Consider the following 13,934-nt stretch of genomic DNA (forward strand, 5'->3'; position numbering starts at 1 on the left):
TGCAAAGATTACTGCAGACGCTGACTGCAGCCAGGAAATCAGAAGACGTTTACTTCTTGGGAGGACAGCAATGACAAATCTTGATAAAATAGTGAAGAGCAGAGACATCACACTGACGACAAAGGTCCGCATAGTTAAAGCAATGGTATTCCCCGTAGTAACCTATGGCTGCGAGAGCTGGACCATAAGGAAGGCTGAGCGAAGGAAGATAGATGCTTTTGAACAGTGGTGTTGGAGGAAAATTCTGAGAGTGCCTTGGACTGCAAGAAGATCAAACCAGTCCATACTCCAGGAAATAAAGCCAGACTGCTCACTTGAGGGAAGGATATTAAAGGCAAAACTGAAGTACTTTGGCCACATAATGAGAAGACAGGATACCCTGGAGAAGATGCTGATGCTAGGGCAAATGGAAGGCAAAAGGAAGAGGGGCCGACCAAGGACAGGATGGATGGATGATATTCTGGAGGTGACGGACTCGACCTTGGGGGAGCTGGGGGTGGCGACGGCCGACAGGAGGCTCTGGCGTGGGCTGGTCCATGAAGTCACGAAGAGTCGGAAGCGACTGACCGAATAAACAACAAAATTCCTGAATGTGCTTCTAGCATTGCTTTGTAGAGGGGATGAGGAATTCCAAACTCCCAAGAGTTAATTTCAATTTAAAAAGCTACAAGGCAACGCTTCATCCAGCGAGGAGAGGAAACGTCCAGAACAGGAGAGAGAACCCGCCGCCAGCAGCGCCAAGGCGAAGCCCAGCGCCAGCGTGGCGCGACGGAGGAGAGTCCCTGGTCCGGCTGGGGGAGCTGCGGGGAGACGATCCCGCTGCGTGGCCGCCCAGGGGTTAAAGGAGCTGAAGCGGGGGATTCCTAGAGAGGAGGGGAGAGGCCGCGTCCCCCGGAAACGCGCCTCCTTCGGCCAAGGGCGCTTCCTGCCCCGCCTTCCCCGGCAGAGGGAGGAGGTCTTGGCGCGTCTCCCGGTGCGGCTTCGGCGCCTCCTGGCTGGGGGCAGGTGAGCCCCCCGCCTTGTGCAGCCGGGGAGGGGCTCCTGGGTGCGGGGGAGGGGGAGCGGGAGGGGGGAGGAAGACGTGCGGGGGGATGCCCTACTTCAACCCCAGCGTGTCGGGGCGGGTCTGCGCTCGGGGCGGGGGGAGGCTGGATGCGCTCACCCCTGCGGCTGACCCCCTTGGGACCCCCCTCCAGGGAGCTGCGCCCTTCCTCCGTTCAGCATCCCAGGCGGCGCCCTCGATGTGGCGAGCGGGAGGGAGGACGTCGAGGGCGCTGCTGCGCGGAGCCACTTATCTCCTTCATCCGCTGAGGGAGCTGCTCTGCACCGGCCCGAATCCCGCTGAGCAGGGGCTGGACCCGATGGCCTCGTAGGCCCCTTCCAACCCTACCATTCTGTGGTCCTATGATTCTTCCCCCGCTAATCGGACGGTGCCCCCCCCCCCGCGCAGATGTGGGTCCCCAGGCAGTTCTGCGTGGGGCTGAGACGCTGCCCTGGGCCTCTTCTGACAGCAGCAAACAACACTGGGCGGAGGGAGACGAGGGCCCCACCACGGCCGGCCCTCCCGTGGGGCAGCAGATTTGGGGAGCCCCGAGAGGGAAGCGGATTCATAGTTAGCTCTGCCTTTCTGTGGCTAGACAGCCGAAATCAGCTGTCTAGCCTCAAATGCAGGGCGGCTGAAGGGACGACCCCCTCCGCGCTCTCCTGCCCTGCATTGGATAGGTGGTCGCCCCCAAGTTTGGAGGCGGCTGCCTATCCCCATAGGATTGCGCCCTTAGATGCCCTTTCCTGCACTTTTTCCAGCTCTACAGTACCTTTTTTTTACGTGTGGTGACCAGAACTGTAGAAAGTATTCCAAGTGTGGTCGTAGCATGGATTTGTATAGGGGCAATATGATATTGGTAGTTTCATTCTCAATTCCTTTTCTAATTATGCCTAACATGGAGTTTGCCTTTTTTACAGCGGCCACACACTGGGTTGACATCTTCATTGAGCTGTCCACCACAACCCCAAGATCTCTTTCTTGGTCAGTCACCACTAGCTCAGATCCCATCAGGCTATACTTGAAGTTGGAATCTTTTGTCCCAACGTTCATCACTTTACACTTGCTTACCTTGAACTGCATTTGCCATGTAGATGCCCATTCTCCCAGTTTGGAGAGATCCTTTTGGAGCTCTTCACAATCCCTTTTTGCTTTAACCACCCTAAATAATTTGTTGTCATCCGCAAACTTGGCCACTTCACTGCTCACTCCTAATTCCAGATAATTTATGAACAACTTGAAAGGCATTGGTCTTAATACAGATTCCTTTGAGACCCCACTATTTACTTCCGTCCATTGGGAGAATTTATGCGTACTCTCTGCTTTCTGTTCTTTACCCAGTTACAGATCCATAAGAGGACCTGTTCTCTTATTCCGTGACTGCTAAGGTTGCTCAGGAGTCTTTGGGGAGGGACTTTGTCAAAAGCCTTTTGGAAGTTCAAGTAAACAATGTCTACTAGATCACCCCTGTCTACTTGCTAATTGACACTCTCAAAGAACTCTAAAAGGCTAGTGAGACAGGACTTACCTTTGCAGAGGCTGTGTTGATTCTTTTTCAGCAGGGCTTGTCCTTCTGTATGCTTACTATTTTTATCTTTAATAATGCCTTCAGTCAATTAACCCGGAACAGACATTAAGCTAACTAGCCTGTGATTTCCCGGATCCCCTCGGGATCTCTTTTTGAAAATTGGTGTTACATTGGCCATCTTCCAGTCCTCTGGTATAGAGGCTGATCCTAGGGACATGTTGCATATTTTGGTTAGAAGATCAGCAATTTCATATTTGAGTTCTCTGAGAACTCTCAGATGGATCCCATTTGGGCCCGGTGATTTATTTGCTTTCAGTTTATCAATAAAGTTGAGAACTTCGTCTTCTGTCACCACTGTTTGCCTCAGTTCCTCAGACTCCCTTCCTGAAAATATCAGTTCAGGCACAGGTATCTGTCCTATCTCTTCAGCAGTGAAGACGGATGAAAAGAATTTGTTCAGCTTCTCTGCAGTCTCCTTGTCCTTTCTCAGTACTCCTTTAACTCCATTGTCATCCAGTGGTCCAACTGCCTCCCTAGCTGATTTTCTGCTTCTGATGTTTAAAGGATTCTTTATTGTTGGCCGTGATGTTGTCAGCGATATGCTCTTCAAAATGCTTTTTTTGCATCTCTTGCTGCCCCCTTGCATCACCTTTGTGCAAGTCTTTGCTGCCTTTTGTTTTCATCGCTTGGGCAAGACTTCCATTTTCAGATGGAAGCTCTTTTTTCTCTAATAGCTTCCTTAACACTGCTCGTTAACCATGCTGGCGCCATTCTGGACTTCATGCTACCTTTCCTAAGCTGTGGGATACATTTTAGCTGGGCTTCTCTTATTGTGGTTTTGAGTAATCACCAAGCATTTTGAAGGGATTTAATCCTTTTGACTCCCCCTTTTAACTTCCATTTCACCAGTTCCCTCATTTTAGAGAAGTTTCCTCTTTTGAAGTCAAATGTAACTGTGTTGGACTTCCTGGGCAATGTTCCACTTCAATATATATTAAATCTGATAGCACTATGATCACTGTTTCCAACGGGTTCAACAACATTTACACCTCGTACTATGTCCTGGGCGACACCACTTAGGATTGAATGCAAGGTTGCCTCCCCTCTGGTCGGTTCCTTGACCAACTGTTCAAGGGCACAATATTTTTGGGTATCGAGAAATTTAACCTCTTCGTTGTGGCTGGAACATGCATTTCTCTAATCAATGTGGGGGTGATTGAAGTTGCCTGTTATTACAGCACGTCTTTGTTTGGAGGCCTCCCCAATTAAGTTTTCCATCTTGAGGTCCGTCTGAGCATTCCTCCATGGGGGGACAGTAGCATGGTCCTTTCACTAAATGAGTTTTGGAGCCTGGTATTGTCACCCACAGTGCTTCTGTGGAAGAGTCTACCCTTTTTAGGTGTTTCTTTGTGTCATAAAAATGTACACCTTCTGCTCTTGGCTACGTAAGGGTTAAGAAATAATGGAAATAAAGCAGGTTATAATCAAGCCAGTGTGTCCTTGCTGCTTGAAGACAGAATAAAGGGTTGGACCTGAGCCTAGAGGTCCTGGTGGCAGCGTTCCTGTGTGTGCGGAAGGTGCTTCCTGCTGTGGGAAAGGCCTCTGAGGAGGAATTCTCACTGGTAACAGGCAGAACGCCACTGGAGGCAGCGGGAGAGGAGTCCTTTCGAGAAGGAGCTGAAGGCTGATAATAATGAATCAATATATAAATGGGGAGGAGGAATGATACAGAGTGGAAAAGGAGTGTTAAAATTCCTGAACAGGGAAAAAAACAATCTCAACAGAGCACAAGTGGTGAATCCCGGTTTCCGTGGGGCACAAAACCTGTGGTTTCCTTGGGCGGAGGATGCTGTCCTGTGAGAATGCTTGCTCTGTTCCAGTGAAGGAGCTCCCAGCTATGTTAGTTAGGAATGCAGCCTCCATCTGCTGAGGTAGCACAGCTCAGAAAATCGGGGTAAAATGTTTGGGGCCTTTTTAATTTTGTAATGGAAAACACAGTCTTCCTAACTAAAGGAAATGTATGTGTTGATCAGAATTTCTGTCTTCTATGCATAAAGGAATTTGGTTGATTAATGCCTGGTATCTTTGTGTGCCATGGCTGTGTGCCAGAAGCAGAGGCAGGCAGAAGTCCCTGGGTCAATGCCTGGTATCTTTGTGTGCCATGGCTGTGTGCCAGAAGCAGAGGCAGGCAGAAGTCCCTGGTTCAGTGCCTGGTATCTTTGTGTGCCATGGCTGTGTGCCAGAAGCAGAGGCAGGCAGAAGTTCCTGGTTCAATGCCTGGTATCTCCAGGCAGGGCTGGAAGAACTCCTGCCTGAAACCCTGGAGTGCTGCTGCCTGTCAGTGCCGCCAACACAGCTAGATGGACCAAGGGGCTGACTCGGCCTGAGGCAGCTTCCCAGGATCCTGTGTTGGCCTTTTAAGAATCAGATGATGAATCAAAAAGATTTCTTAAAATGACTGACAGCCTTAACATGAACCGATGTGAAGTTAGTTTATGCTAAGGGTGGCTTGGGGAGAAGATGGCAGCAGCAGCAGGTGACACTGCGAGGGGGTGTCACGGAGGGGCTTCCTTGAAGATCAGATAAGGCCTTAGGAGAAGGCCGAGAGGAGAAGGAACTTTCTGTGGGATGAATGGTTAGAGGGGGACTTGTGTGGTGGGAGGGGATGAGAGATCTTCTGACTTTGCTTACTGGAACCATGTCCTGCCTTTACAGAGCCTTAGTCGCATTGCCTCCTATGGCAATCTTTGTCCCCATACGGAAGAGGGAAGAGATCCTTCGGCCCCTTTGGAGGTTTGCTGGAACACGGATCACAAATGGTTGAGACAGACTCAGCTGGCACCAAAGCACCAAGGGACCCTGATGCCACGAAGACCGGGAGCATTGGAGCATTCTGGGAAAGAAAGGTCCAGCAGGTTATTGGTGAGGAGATGGTGAGCTCAGACATGCAGCTCCAGCGTTTCAGGCAGTTCTGCTATGAGGCGACCAAGGGGCCCCGAGAGGTTTGCAACCAACTCCATGAACTTTCCCATCAGTGGCTGAAGCCAGAGCGACACTCGAAAATCCAAATGCTGGACCTGGTGATCCTGGAGCAGTTCCTGGCCATCCTGCCAGCAGAGATGGCGAGCTGGGTGAGAGAATGTGGCGCGGAGACCAGTTCCCAGGCGGTGGCCCTGGCAGAAGGCTTCCTCCTGAGCCAGGCAGAGGAGGAGAAGCAGGAAGAGCAGCAGGTGAGAGCATTTCACCCAAGGGGACAGGAACGTGAGGGAGGGTATCCGAAACCTCTCTACTAATTGCCCAGCCCGTTCATGAAATCTACCTAGGAGATACGACAATGGAACCAATTACCTAGGGAGGTAGTGGGGTGTCCCACACTGGAGGCATTCAAGGTGAGGCTGGACAGCCACTTGTCAGGGATACTTCTTGCATTGAGCAGGGAGTTGGACTTGATGGTCTTGTAGGCCTAGGGACAGGCAGATTCCCTATCCACTGGTCTGGATGGGAATCCGCCCATGGGGGAAGATGATCCGTCCCTCCCTCTGGAATCAGTCTGAGAATTTAGGTTAATGGCTGTATTTAGGTTAATCGAACAGCTTTACGGATGCAAATGGCGTCCATTACGCCATTTGCCTCAGGAGTTAGCCCTCACTCAGCCAGCGATACGGCACGGCAATGGCGGGCGGCCGTATTGCCAGTGATGGCAATGGCGGGCAGCCGTATTGCCAGTGATATGGAGCCGGTTCAGGCGGATTCTTTGGAATCCAGCCTTATTGGGGTCCATGGCAGAATTCTCCGCCATCCCTGTGTAGGCCCTTCCAACCCTACTATTCTATGATTCTATGAGAGATGTCTCATACCACCCTATGACATTTTTGCCTCTCATTCCTTTTCTAATCCTTCTCCTCGTTCCACTTCTTGCATCTTCATTGCTCTTTCACATACAGAGTCTGTTTGCAGACGTGGGACCTGATTTGCCTGCAGCTGAAAAGGCTCCATCAGACACCAGGCACAGCTCCCCGCAAAGAGGGATCAGGCAGGATGGTGCTGAACATGTCACCTTGCAGGGTGAGGATTAATTGGGGGTGGCTGTATTTCAGCCTGGTCTTCCAATGCATTACTTCTAGTGCAATTCTATCTATTTGACTAGGAGTCCATTCCTACTGTGTTCCAAGGGAGTTTAGGACTGTAATCCCAATCTTTGAGACACCGTCTGCTCCAAGCTTCTCATCATTTTTCTCTCTCACAGGGACTGGAATGACACCAGCAGTGGGTACTCAGCCATCTCTTTTCCGTTGTGATGGAGTGGAACCGGATCAGGTAGGGGGGGAAGGATCCCTGGGGAGATAGGCAGGGAGCAGCCTGGGTGCCTCCATCCCTGGCTCCCCTTTTCAAGGGCCTGAATGTAGCTTTCTCCTTACTTTCCCTTCTGACAAAGCTACGGTTGTGAGGTGAGCCCTGCTGGATCAGACCAAGAGCCCATCTAGTCCATCATCTCCTGATTCTATCAGTGGTTGACCATACACCTCTTGGGAAGCCCACACGCAGGACAGTTTCCTGGTTTTCACAGCAAGCAGGTTTCAATCCTACAGGATAATGCCCGGCCACCTCTTTTTTTTCAGGCTCTGGTGACTTTTGATGACGTTGCTGTGTGCTTCACGGAGGAGGAGTGGGCACTGCTGGATCTTGACCAGAGAGCGCTGCACTGGCAAACCATGGAGGAGAACCGTGGGATCGTGGCCTCTCTGGGTAAAGCTCCTTCTTTTCCTCCTTAAGGATAGTCTGGATTTCCAAGTGCAATCATGATGAGGAAGATACTAACCTGGTTCGGACGATCATGGGCGTCAAAGAAGCCATGCCTTGTCGTAGGGGTGTTGGGGTGGGTAAGAAGTCACCCCCACTGGGCTCCATGCTGCGTTTGGGCAACACAGTAACCTGCACGGCGTTGTGGGTAATTAGGCAAATGGCTGTTGCTTGTGCAGCACGTGCAGGGCTGGGAAAAGAAGCCATGGGGGTCCCGCACAAGCAAAGCGTGGCGGAGCACCATGGGATCGTGGCCAATATTGGTAAGGCTCCCTGTTTTCCTGATCATGAGTGTATCCAGTTGAAAAGGCAATAACATTGAGGGAGATAATATTACCAATTTTGGGCTCATATCCTATATTATTCATATATTTTGTATTCTGTTTATTTGTAGCATTTTTATCCTGCTCCTCAGCCAAAAAAGCCTCCCGCCGCGGTTGACAATCCATGAGCAAAGAAGACAGTCCCTGCCCTTGGGCTACAACCTGAAAAAGATGCGACACACAAGGAACGGGGGGGGGGGGGGGGTTAAGTTGACTCTCAGGAGGGCGGGTGGGATGGCCCTGCTGCCCGCCCTTCTCTCCCGAAGGAGTGGCAGTCCAGCTGGAGCAGGCCCTGATGTCCCCTTTGCCTGCTCCTGCCTCCTTCGCTCCTCCTTCTTACCCACAGGGTCCTAATATTGGTCAGCATTTTGAGGCTGCCTCTTAGGAAACTGCCCTCCGAAGGCAGAGCTCAGATAGAAAATAAGGTACATGGAGTCATACTTAAATCAACAAATAATTAACACCAGTTTAAGGCAGCAGCTGAAAGAAATCATGCCACAGAATGTTCACAAGACATATTAAGTCAGCTCAGTCTCAGAAAATAGCAGCATCACAACACACATTAGAGACAGGCAGCCCAGAATAGACACGTTTTCCAGGCATAGTTGAAGGCCTGGTGTGCCGGGGCCCTGAGCAGTTCACCTGCATGTTTCAGCACCTCCAAATCACTTCTCTCAGTCTACCAGGACTGGTCTCTTTTTATGTATGAAATCATTCATAATCCTGCCATGCCCTTAAACAGCAATCCGCAGAGGAGCTAATACTGGTGAGACATCAGTACAAAATATTAAAACACCACAACAGAATCAAAACATCAGTTAGTATCTGGTCAAGAAATTGTCGGGAAACATTAAGAGCCGCAACAAATACAAACACGGAACTGACCCACCATACAGTCCTAGCAGCCAGCCACCCAAACTGAAGTTAGTTAACAGAACCCACATGCAGCTGTTTCTCTCTTAGTCTCTTTCTGTCAAACTGCAGTCTGTCTTGACATATAGGTACCCAGATACCCAGCTCACGTCTTCCTTAGCTGAGGTTGAGGGATGCGAAAGAACTGATTCCCTCTGTCTGAGAGCAACAGAACAGCCAGCCACCCAAACTGAAGTTCGTTTACAGAACCAAACCCCAGCTCTTTCTCCCTTAGTCTCCCTCCCTCCAAGAGCGATTCCAGGAGAAAACGATGAGGTTCGGACAACTGCTTGCCAGAGCCATCTCAAATGTAACAGTGGGCGATTTGGGATGGGTGCCCAGGAAAGGAGATGCTAACCTCCTTTCAGTGATTCAGGATTGATTCATTCCTGAAAGGCTCAGAAATTCATAGTTGAGTACCTGAGCTGGTAATGTCTATAGTAAGAAGTGCATCCCATCTAAGTTTTTTTTCTTCTTCCCTTTAAAGAAATCATTAATTGGTGGTGCTCTATTATTTGAAGTTTTATTGCTAACTTTTAGCAATTTTATGGTTTCATTGCAGGAGGTGGCAGGTGGGACGGGGAGAATAAGAGAGAACCATGTTGGATGTCCCCAAATCGAGAAAAATGCAAAAATAGGAAACAGCAGAGAAGGAAAACTGAAATAAATTGCAATATGAGGAAGAATTCCTTTGCTTCTCATGTCAGCGGCTACCATCATAACACAATCCAACAAATAATACATGAAAGACTGGAAAAGAATCGGTTCCATATGCACAGGACAACTTTCATTTCTGACTCAAACATTAAAGCTCATTGGAAAATTCACACCGTGAAGAAAACATATCAGTGCCTGGAATGTGGGAAGAGCTTCAGTCAGAAGGCACATCTTACTGTTCATAAAAGAACCCATACAGGGGAGAAGCCATATAAATGCTTGGTGTGTGAAAAAAGCTTCACTCAGAAAACACTTCTCACTTCTCATCAAAGAACTCACACAGGGGAGAAACCACATCATTGTTTGGAGTGTGGAAAGAGCTTCACAGATAAGAAAAACCTCACTGCTCATCAAAGAACTCACACAGGGGAGAAACCACATCACTGTTTGGAGTGTGGAAAGAGCTTCTGTCGGAAGATAACTCTCACTATTCATCAAAGAACTCATACAGGGGAGAAACCACATCATTGTTTAGAGTGTGGAAAGAGCTTCAGTGGGAAGATAATTCTCACTCTTCATCAAAGAACTCACACAGGGGAGAAACCTTATGATTGTTTGGAGTGTGGAAAGAGCTTCAGGCAGAAGATAACTCTCACTCGTCATCAAAGAACTCACACAGGGGAGAAACCTTATGATTGTTTGGAGTGTGGAAAGAGCTTCAGGCAGAAGATACAGCTCACTTCTCATCAAAGCTCTCACACAGGGGAGAAGCCATATAAATGCTTGGTGTGTGGAAGGAGCTTCAGCAAGAAGATAACTCTCACTCGTCATCAAAGAACTCTCACAGGGGAGAAACCGTATGATTGTTTGGAGTGTGGAAAGAGCTTCAAGCAGAAGACACAGCTCACTTCTCAAAGCTCTCACACAGGGGAGAAACCATATAAATGCTTGGCGTGTGGAAGGAGCTTCAGCAAGAAGAGAACTCTCACTCAACATAAAAGAACTCACACAAAAGAGAAACCATGTCATTGTTTGGAGTGTGGAAAGAGCTTCAGTAAGAAGACACATCTCACTCGTCATCAAAGAACTCACACAGGGGAGAGACCATATCAGTGTTTGGAGTGTGGAAAATGCTTCCATCGTACAGGAACCCTCACTTGTCATCAAAGAACTCACACAGGAGAGAAACCATATAAATGCTTTGAGTGTGGAAAGAGCTTCAGCGAGAAGATAACTCTCACTCGTCATGGAAGAACTCACACAGGGGAGAAACCGTATGATTGTTTGGAGTGTGGAAAGAGCTTCAGGCAGAAGACACAGCTCACGTCTCATCAAAGAACTCACACAGGGGAGAAGCCATATGAATGCTTGGTCTGTGGAAGGAGCTTTAGCGAGAAGGGAACTCTCACTCAACATAAAAGAACTCACACAAAGGAGAGACCATATCATTGTTTGCAGTGTGGAAAGAGCTTCAGTCAGAAGACACATCTCACTCGTCATCAAAGAACTCACACATGGGAGAATCCATATGATTGTGTGTAGTGTGGAAAGAGCTTCAGCGACAAGAGAACCCTCACTTCTCATAAAAAAACTCAAACTGGGATAAACAATAGAAAGATTTGGAGTGTTGAAAGAGCTTTAGTCAGAAGCAAACTCTCAGTTCTCATCAAAGAAACCATCTGGGAAAATCTGTAAAACTTCTTGGAATGTGGGCAAGAATTAAATCTGATCATAGTTCTCATCAAAGAAATCACACGGGAGGAAAAACCATAGAAATGTTTGGAGGACTGAATGAGATTCATTTACAATCAAGCCATATTTCACATTAAAGGACCCACATAGGAGATACACTGCATAAAGGAATGCCAGCCAAGGAGTCCATTAATACACTGAAACTAAGACAACCAAGAAACTTCAATAAAGAATCTTTTCTCTTATAAGAAAAACTTTCTCTTATCTTTCACACATTGAAAATAATGATGTGCAGACCATAAATATTCCCAGAATACCAGGCAGGATGGTTTTTCTCAGTTACATGCATTTCACATTTCTTTAACAAATATTTTATTTGATTTTGTAAGAGGGTTAAGAAGAAAAAAATACATATGCCAATACTGAATAAATATGTAGAATTAGCAAGCCTAAGACACTGCTTCATTCAAGGGGGTAGGGGTTTCTCTTTTAGTAAAGGCAAGTTGAAAACATGCTCTGGTAGGATAAGCCTCAAAACTGTATTCATTAGCTAATAACGTGAACCTCATCATCTTCACTGTACTTCGTGAAGTGTATAATAGTGCCACACTTCAAATCAGTATGATAAATATTGGAACAGGTAAGCTCTTTTTAACTAGCTGTACGATTGACACAGATATCCTTTTCACTCCAATTTTCCAAAGGCAGATCATACATGTTTGTTAAACTTGGGTAAAAACTACGGATGCATTTTATTCCGGTTTATTGAGGACGGGTGCCTTCCCTGGCTTTCCCCAAATCCTGTTTTGAGACCAGAAGTTTTCTAGAGTAGTTTTAGTACTGTGTTGATATTTCTGTTGTATTTCGAGGAGTGCAGTGATCATACCTTTCAGTTCTTCCTAGGAGCTCGATTTCTTTGCTCTCTGGTCGATCTTTTACTGCATTTTCTCTTAAGCCTGAGAATGAGATCTCGGAAATCAGAAAATAATCCACCATGCTGAAAGAACGTACCTGCAGAGATGTCCACACAACTGCCATTTAAGCAGATGGCAAATCTGTGCAGAGGCAGGCACCCATCAGAAAGGTCCTCAGCCAATGAATCCTCCCCAGCACGTGTGGGGCTTTGGAAGAGACTTGGAGCATCCTGCTGCCATATAAGGGCAGGGATTCGAGCTTCTAGATGAAGCTTGGATGTGTGTAAACCTGAATGGACCATCTTCCAAAAAGTAACGTCATGCATTTGCTTCACGGCCAAACCCAGATCCATCCACCTTTCTATCATTAATGCATCCTTCCTTTTCAACTTGGACTTCTGTAATGATTGTTTCTCAATCGGGATCTGAATTTGATCCTCTGCTGTAGTCCTTCTAGCACTACGAATGACCTCAGATAATTCTTTTTTCATAGCCCTACATTCCCCATTGTACCAACTTGCATTATGCATCCTGGGGGTCTGTGAATGGCCTGAGTGCACTAAATGGGGTTTCAGTTGGTCTAAGATTTGGGGGTAACCCTCTATGATCTCCCATTACCTGCCAAGATTCTATTTCTTAGCTCTTGCAAGATAGGGCTGTGTAGTAAACCTGTGATCTCTGTGCTCAGGGTCTCGGATTATTTAAGCCATCTTACCAGAAGTAGCCATCTCAAAGGGATATATGCTTCTAAATTGATTTAAGTTAGTTGCCAGCTGGATAACTAGTTTAATGGGATAATGATCGCTCTCTGGTTGAACTCCTAGTGAATTATTTTTTAAGTCTGAGAATAAGACCGTGGAAGACTTTCAGTAAAAACCTGCATTCCTGATGACACTTGTTCATGGGGAGAAACAAGTGGGAGTGGTTACCTGGTGGTGTAGGGCCAGCCGAATCCCAGAGTTCCATCTTACAGAATTCCTGGGCAGAGATAGATTTGTTACAACTTACACTAAACAGCAATAGGTGGAAGGATGAAGCACCCTCTTCCCGCACATGAGGTCTTTGCTTCGAATTCCTTCCTCCCAGCATCACAATAAGTGTGTGAGCTAAAGTTTGTGAGTTGCATTGTCTCACTTCAAATTCTATGGAGGTCCCAGGGAGCACCTTTCGGGTGGGATAAAGGCAGTGGCCTTCAAAGGCGCGGTAAGCTAGGCAACCCATTCCTGCTCTAAATCAAGATGTTTCCCACCCCCACACTGCCAAGATAAACCATTTCTTGGTGCCTCCTAAAAATATATGTAACAGGTTTTGGGGTTTTTTTTTTTACGAACTGCTTTAATATTTCTCGTTACTGGCAACTGAAGTGAAATTTGAGGGTCACGATGTTGATGAAAGAACAAGGAAACAACTGTGAGTAGGGAACTATGAGCACACAATAAATGCCTCATGTAGAAAAGCTCGCAGTATTTTTATTCATTTCATTTCTATACTGCCCAATAGCTGAAGCTCTCTGGGTGGTTCACAAAAATTAAAACCAAAGAACTCACAATAAAATAACATAAAATATATAGAACATTCAAACCACAGTTTAACAATACAACCAGAATAAAACCTAGCAGCAATGCAGGAGTTTGAAATGCAGATTTAGAACAGTAATGCTAAAAGTCTAGAAAGCTGAAATGCTAACATGCCTGGGAAAATAAAAAGTTCTTCACCTGGTGCCGGAAAGGATACAATGTAGGTGCCAGGCGAACCTCACTAGGGAGCTCATTCCACAGCCAGGGTGCCACAGCAGGCCGTCCTAGTAGCCACCTGCCTCACTTTGGCAGGGGCTCATGGAGGAGGGCCGCTGAGGATGATCTTAAGGTCCGGACAGGCACATATGGGAGGAGGCGATCCTTCAGATAATCTGGCCCCAAGCCGCTAAGGGCTTTGAATGTTAACACCAGCACTTTGAATCGGGCCCGGAAATGGACTGGCAGCCAGTGCAGCTGGAAAAGTACTGGCGTAATATGAGCTCATTGGCCAGTCCCTGTTAACAATCTTGCTGCCCTATTTTGGACCAG

The 13,934-nt window shown here is 47.5% G+C and overlaps 1 protein-coding gene across 1 annotated transcript; it reads left to right on the plus strand.

Moving 5' to 3' along the window:
* Positions 1-944: 944 nt before the first annotated feature.
* Positions 945-13,636, plus strand: LOC146355937 (uncharacterized). The gene is made up of 6 exons (XM_084830733.1): positions 945-1,005; positions 5,286-5,800; positions 6,515-6,635; positions 6,817-6,887; positions 7,190-7,316; positions 9,168-13,636. Exons 2-6 carry the CDS (start codon positions 5,387-5,389, stop codon positions 10,802-10,804), a joined length of 2,370 nt encoding a protein of 789 aa, XP_084686859.1. The 5' UTR covers positions 945-1,005; positions 5,286-5,386; the 3' UTR covers positions 10,805-13,636.
* Positions 13,637-13,934: the final 298 nt, after the last annotated feature.

Source organism: Heloderma suspectum, chromosome 2, assembly GCF_057233095.1.
Source record: "Heloderma suspectum isolate Gila_16-S chromosome 2, 16-S_ref, whole genome shotgun sequence".
Lineage (NCBI taxonomy): Eukaryota > Metazoa > Chordata > Lepidosauria > Squamata > Helodermatidae > Heloderma > Heloderma suspectum.

Excerpts from the sequence above, each read along its gene's own strand:
- LOC146355937 (XM_084830733.1), top strand. The coding sequence starts at position 5,387 with ATGGTTGAGACAGACTCAGCTGGCACCAAAGCACCAAGGGACCCTGAT. Across the intron at positions 5,801-6,514 it reads AGAAGCAGGAAGAGCAGCAG|AGTCTGTTTGCAGACGTGGG; the intron begins GTGAGAGCATTT and ends TTTCACATACAG. Across the intron at positions 6,636-6,816 it reads TGAACATGTCACCTTGCAGG|GGACTGGAATGACACCAGCA; the intron begins GTGAGGATTAAT and ends TCTCTCTCACAG.